The 6,611-nt window shown below is 37.0% G+C and overlaps 1 protein-coding gene across 2 annotated transcripts in view; it reads left to right on the top strand.

Moving 5' to 3' along the window:
* The window catches only part of LOC132616684 (DEAD-box ATP-dependent RNA helicase 53, mitochondrial-like), an 8,427-nt gene extending 3,143 nt beyond the window's left edge, over positions 1 to 5,284 (top strand). For both annotated transcript variants that reach the window (XM_060331259.1, XM_060331260.1), the window contains exons 2-8: positions 350 to 477; positions 668 to 1,079; positions 1,166 to 1,264; positions 1,431 to 1,655; positions 2,577 to 2,738; positions 3,727 to 4,267; positions 5,033 to 5,284. In XM_060331259.1, coding sequence (XP_060187242.1) covers positions 350 to 477; positions 668 to 1,079; positions 1,166 to 1,264; positions 1,431 to 1,655; positions 2,577 to 2,738; positions 3,727 to 4,254 — 1,554 coding nt within the window. In that variant the 3' untranslated portion in view covers positions 4,255 to 4,267; positions 5,033 to 5,284. The remainder of the gene's footprint in view (positions 1 to 349; positions 478 to 667; positions 1,080 to 1,165; positions 1,265 to 1,430; positions 1,656 to 2,576; positions 2,739 to 3,726; positions 4,268 to 5,032) is intronic.
* Positions 5,285 to 6,611: the final 1,327 nt, after the last annotated feature.

Here is a 6,611-nt window from a genome sequence, read left to right as displayed (position 1 = left end):
GGGGGGTCTGTGGACTTTTGTTGCTCTCCATGGAGCTTTTGGCCTAATAGGTTTCATGTTACGTCAATTCGAGGAAATTACCTAAATTTTTTGTCTCTCCTATAATTTTAACCCTGGCCCTCAAGGTTTTCAATCACTTCATTGACTACTAGGCCACACCCTTGGTCGCATAGTAAGGCGCTTAACATATCAGGATTTTCTCCTCTCCAATCCGGTTTAGAATGATCGGTCCGGAATGAGCTTAATTTAGTCATGTACTGCTTGTTTTAATGCATAGCCTTAGATTAATTTGGTCATGAGACGCAAGGCAAAGAGAGGTGCAGACTTTAATTCTTTGTGGGTTATGCAGAAAGCTGTTCTGGAACCAGCAATGCAAGGATCCGACATGATTGGTCGAGCTAGAACTGGAACTGGGAAGACACTAGCTTTTGGCATTCCCATCATGGATAAGATCATTCGCTTCAACGAGAAGCATGGGTTTGTGCAGTCTGCTTTCTCTCTGGGATTTTATATTAGTAGTACAAATATGCTAGCAGCATAATGTATTGATTTATCGTCGTCTAGGTTTGGGTAGTTTAATTAAAGTTTGATTCTGAATATTTGTTGCGAATTTGGAACTTGTTACAGTTGTAAATTACTAAACATCAGCTTATTCTCAATTATGCAGACGTGGAAGGAATCCCTTGGCTTTAGTCTTGGCGCCAACAAGAGAACTTGCGAAGCAAGTGGATAAAGAATTTTTTGAGTCTGCTCCTGGTCTGGATACACTGTGTGTTTATGGTGGTGTTCCCATTTCACGCCAAATGAGTTCCCTTGACAGGGGAGTAGATATTGTTGTGGGAACGCCAGGTCGGATTATTGATCTGCTGAAGAGGGGTGCTTTGAATTTGGCAGAAATCCAGTTTGTTGTTCTAGATGAAGCTGATCAAATGCTTAATGTGGGGTTTGCGGAGGATGTTGAGACCATTTTAGAAAGTGTTCCGCAGAAGCATCAGACAATGATGTTTTCAGCCACAATGCCCGGTTGGATATTGAAAATTACCAACAAGTTCCTGAAGAATCCACTTCACGTCGATCTTGTGAGGCCAAATTGCTCAACATTTTAATACAAATTTCCTTTTTAATTTTTGAGAACCTTGGAGGCTAATTTTTCTATATATCCCAGGTAGGAGATTCTGATCAGAAATTGGCTGATGGGATTTCCTTGTTTTCAATTGGTTGTGAGATGCATCAGAGACCAGCAATTCTTGGAACTCTGATAACTGTATGGAGATATACCCCTAGTCTCCTCTGTCCTATTTTATGCACATTTTACTGTTCTAAGCTGCTCTCTATTTTTGGCCACCAACATAAAGAGAATGGTCTTTTCTACTGTCTAACTTTTCTTAATCTTTAATCGCTGAAACTAATTGAGCATTTTGTTTCTGCAGGAGCATGCAAAAGGAGGGAAGTGCATTCTTTTTACTCAAACTAAACGTGATGCTGATAGATTGTCGTATGTAATGCAAAAGACTTTCAAATGTGAAGCTTTGCATGGGGACATCTCACAAACCCAGAGGGAGCGAACTCTATCAGGTTTTCGCCAAGGTCAATTCAATGTGTTGGTGGCCACTGATGTTGCTGCTCGAGGACTTGATGTACCTAATGTTGATCTGGTTGGTATTTTATTCTTGTACTTCTGATTTTAAGTTAAATAATCACCACATTTTTTTTTTCTTATGCACTTCCAACAATAGAGCAGATAGCATAGATCAGAAAACCTTCAGTTGGAACCGTAGATCAACAAACCAACAACATGACACGTAATAGAAGGGGTTCGACGGAAGTTGCATATTGAAATACCAACCTTGCTGGATCCTTCATGTTTTAAAGGAAGATGGCAAATGAGTTTAAAATTTGGTTTAGGTCACAGATTTACTGCCAAATTTAATATTCTAGTAATTTTATGAATTTCCTGCATAAATACCCGACTCACTGTATGTGAGTGCAAATTAATATTGTTCTACCATATAATTTTAAGCATGCTATGTCGGTCAATATAATTCTTTACACCCTACAATTCAATTGCTCCAGTTTCCCCTCCCTAAAATATTTTTCCCAACACCCCCACCCACGTGTTGTTATATTATTGAGTCATATCTGCTGTGTGTTTAGCTTACCTAAATTATGATGTCTGAAACTTTCTAGAAGGGAGTAAATGCTTGAAACCAGTATTTGGCTAGTGCATAAAGTCTGCTATATGCCAGTATAATAATTGAATTTTAGAAAATAAATTAGTAAATGAAATAGGATGTGGCCAAAAGTAAGTAAGATGCTTCTGAGGGCATCTCTGCTTTGGCTAGTGCATAAAGTCTGCTGTATGCCAGTATAATAATTGAATTTTAGAAAATAAATTAGTAAATGAAATAGGATGTGGCCAAAAGTATGAAAGATGCTTCTGAGGACATCTCTGCTTTGTATGCCTGATGAAACCAATTGGGTATCATGAGAAGTTTCTGGGTATTCAGTCTCTTCAATTGCAGTCTGCTTTTTATCTTTTTTCTTTCTTAAGTTGAAGTTGATAATTTGCTGCTTAGGTGGTACATTATGAGCTCCCAAACTCATCAGAGATCTTTGTTCATCGATCCGGTCGAACTGGACGTGCTGGGAAGAAAGGCAGTGCAATTCTGATACATTCTTCAAGCCAACATAGGGATGTGAAAGGTATTGAACGCGATGTGGGATGCAGATTTATCGAGGTAAGACTGCTAATATCAGTGATGCTCTTACTTTTTGATGTCACCTATTCATATTTTACCTACATTATGTGATGGTACTGGTGAATGTGAACCTCGGTTGGAGAAAAAAGCTTTATGCTCTAGAACTATAACTGCTGTGTGAGTTGTGACTTCTGTAACTGTTAGTGCTAAAGGGCTGCTGTTCAGTTCTGCACTCCTCCTTCATGGGGTCCAAAATTTGAATTATTTCAATAAAAGATCAGAAGTTCTTGCCGTCAAATATTTTATTATTGCAGTGGAAGTAGTCCAATGCATTGTTTTACTTTGATCTTTCAGACAATTTCGGTCTTTTTTTCACTTACTGTTTCTATGACTGTTGAGGATATCTCTCAATGATTTCAATGTAGTAACTCAAGCAGATATCCTTACCTAGGGTGCCTAGTGAAATCATGTCACAGAAAATGGGATATTTGGGATAGTTTTAGTTGGACTATTGTAAATGTAGGTCTAGTACTTCATTGGCATGCTTTACTGTGTGAGGGAAATGTTGTGGTGTGCCTATTATTTGAATACTAGTTTAGATAAAATGACAAACTAAAGTGTGTACTAAATTTCATGTAGACCTTTGAAGTAGTTCTAGTTCTCGTGTCATTTACTTCATGGAGCATGATTTCTCACTCTTTGTATCGTCTGTGTCTTGGCCTTTTGTTGAGAGAGTGACGAGTGGAGTTGAATCTTTATTTCTTTGAGAGGTTCAAAATTCAGTGATTTTGTATTTCTATCTATCTTCATTGATCTAGATGGCTACTTAATTGAATAACATTGAATTGTGGTAGCAGGAATGGAGTTGGAAATGAATCAGCTTATAGCTGGCTCCAACTATTTTCTTATCTATTCAATTACCATAATGCTGATGTTCTTGCTCCAAATTAGGTGAATTGTAAGGCTAGTTGGGGTTATTTTCTCATCTTATGAAATTATCTTATTTTCATGTATTTGGTGAAAAAAGCTTCCAAGGATAGAAGTAGAGGCTGGAGCAACAGACATGTTCAGTGACATGGGCAGAGGTGGTGGCCGCTTTGGCTCTTATGGAGGCATGGGAGGTGGTCGGTTTGGTGATTCGGGTTCAGGTCGTTCTGGTGGCTATGGAAATTCTGGTGGCAGGTTTGGTGGGCAAGGCGGATTTTCTGGTCGAACAGGCGGATTTGGTGGATCTGGTTCTGGACGATCAGGAGGTGGCTTTGGTGGACCAAGCTCAGGCCGCTCAGGGAATTATGATGACTCCAATCGTCAGGGAGGATTCGGTAATTTTGGTGGTTCAGATCGCAGTGGTGGTTTTGGAAGCTCAAATAGGACTGGTGGCTTTGGAAACTTCGGGAGTTCAGATCGCTCATCTGGTTTTGGAGGATTTGGCTCAGGCCGCTCTGGTGGATTTGGTGATTCACGTTCTGACAATGATAATCGTTCAAACCGTTTTGATGGCTTTGGAGATGGCAAGGCTAGTGGTGACCAAGGTTCTGGGCGGAAATTTTTCTAGTTCTTTCTGTAAGGCAAGTTCCTTGCTCTCCATTGATGAATTTGATACTTTCATCCATATGGTGATTTTGATAATTTTCCACTTGTTCCTACTTGTATATAAAATTATTAAGCAGCACTTACTACTACTACAACAATAACAATAATAATCATAACTGAACACAACAACAAGAAACCCAGTGTAATCCCACAAGTGGGTAAGAACTGAACACAGAAGTTCGAAAATAGTAAATAAAAGCTTGTCTTTGATTTAATACAGACAAAAGAATTTCCTTATAAAAAAGGTTTGTCTTTGATGTAATAATCAAAAAATGAAGCTCGAGTCTTTGATATGTCAAGCACGTGTGGCTGGTCTGTCATATGGTGCGTCATGCATGTGTTTTTAAGTCGTTTGCTCCTTCGGAGAATGGTTGTTTGGATTTGAAACAGTTTCAGCTATAAAAGCTTTCTAAAGGTGCCTGTTATCAAAAACATCTTAGACTGGAGTGATAGTGTTAAAAAAGGATATTAAGGTCCCACTTTGGTTGGTCTCTACGACTGTTGAATATGGATATGCTGCAACTGCAACAATACCCAGATGTTTTATGTGGTTGTTTACCTAATGTGTCCCCATGCTGTTCCCTTCTCGAGAAAATAAGGAGGAAAAGTTAACCCAAGATATGTTTCATTTGTTTTGTGTATGTGAACGGAAACTCTGCATTTTTTCCTGATATGTCCATCCTCCTGAGGATTTGCTCTAGAATTATGTTTTTGATGCAACTCACTGGTCTGTTTAACAGGCGTGGACACTGTGAATATGGCGGCTATTGGAAAGGTCCATGACGAGACGAATGCGCGACTGATGTCCAATTTGTGAAGCATCTGTGTTGAATTATCAGGCTGTGTTTAGAGTTGCAGTATCTCCAGATAATATTATAACTCAAACGCCATACTTAGAATTCCATAAGAAATAACCATTTAATATCCACTTGGTACAACCTATATGTAATCTTTGGTTATCAAGAAAGCCGCTTTTTTCTTGACCGCTATTATATTGTCTCTTAGTCATAATTTTTTGTCTCAAGCTTTGATATTAAGTTGTGTTACTTACCCAAGCTTTTGAACGACATTCTGGGGGACGCAGTGACAGTTTAGATATTTTAATCTCAGTTTCTAAAAAACTTTGTACCAGTTTTTCCTTTCGGATTAATGTACTAATTGTATATAGGATGCTTTGATTTCTCATTTCAATAGGAGATAAAGAGTGCCACAGAAATTTTGATGGGTGTTTACATTTGATTGACGTTCATATTTGCCTGGATGTGGGTTAATAATTAGAATACGAAATGTCAGTGAATTGTCTCTTTATAAAGCCACATAACAAATATCTTTAGTTCCCATTGCAGATGCTTCCATTTAATAACAAGTTCCCTCAAATCCCTACAAGCTGGAATATAAGTTATTTAAGCAAAAGTGTGTTTGCAGGAAAAAGTATTGACATTATGATGATATATGCAATAAGCCAACACCTTTTTGTCCCTTGCCTTGAGTTCAAAAGGTTAAGGGTTTTAAGACTTCATCTGATGGTACTTAATAGAAATCTGAATTAGAATGGTTCAAATCTCAAATTATTAAGTGATTTTGCTTATATTAATATTTATCAACTAATGAATTTAACTATTCAGCATTGATCTATGTTTTAATATTTTTAGAAGTTATTAAAAGTATTTCATGAATATGATTTTTCACAATCACTGTGTCCAAAATTGCCATTAGCTATGACTGCACAACTTATCAACCACCACCTGCCATTAGGGGTGTACAAAGTAAACCGATAAACCGCATCAAATATATAAACCGAGTCAAATCGAGAAAAAAACCCGACTAGTGGTTTGGTTTTACTTGGTTTGGTGTTGGAAAAAAAAACCCGACCACAATTGGTTTGGTTTGGTTTTAGCTAAAAAAAGTCAAACCGAACCAAATCAACCCGACATTATATGTATTCAATTTTTAAAATATTTTATACATAAAAATATTTATTTGTAATGTAATTTATAAATATTTCTTAATTTTTTTTTCATAGTTTTTCATCTATTATCATATTATTCAAGCTTAAACTTAGGATTTTGAATGTGAATAAGTTTTATATCCTATGGATGTTAGTAACTCAAATAAAGTCCAAACCAAAACCAACTCAACACTAATACTAACAAAAGAATTTCAATTTACCCATAGAAATGACAATAATGTTGGATATCTATTCTTTAGTTTTGTATAATTGGTTTAGAGAGTGAAACTGCAGAACTTAAGTTTTTTTTTTCTTGTCATGTAATTAATACTTATTAGCCGTAGTTATTTTAGCATGACTTAGTATTTTTA

Source organism: Lycium barbarum, chromosome 11 (assembly GCF_019175385.1).
Source record: "Lycium barbarum isolate Lr01 chromosome 11, ASM1917538v2, whole genome shotgun sequence".
NCBI lineage: Eukaryota > Viridiplantae > Streptophyta > Magnoliopsida > Solanales > Solanaceae > Lycium > Lycium barbarum.
Note: the sequence above shows the minus strand (reverse complement) of the source record. Positions and strands in the feature narration are given on the sequence as shown.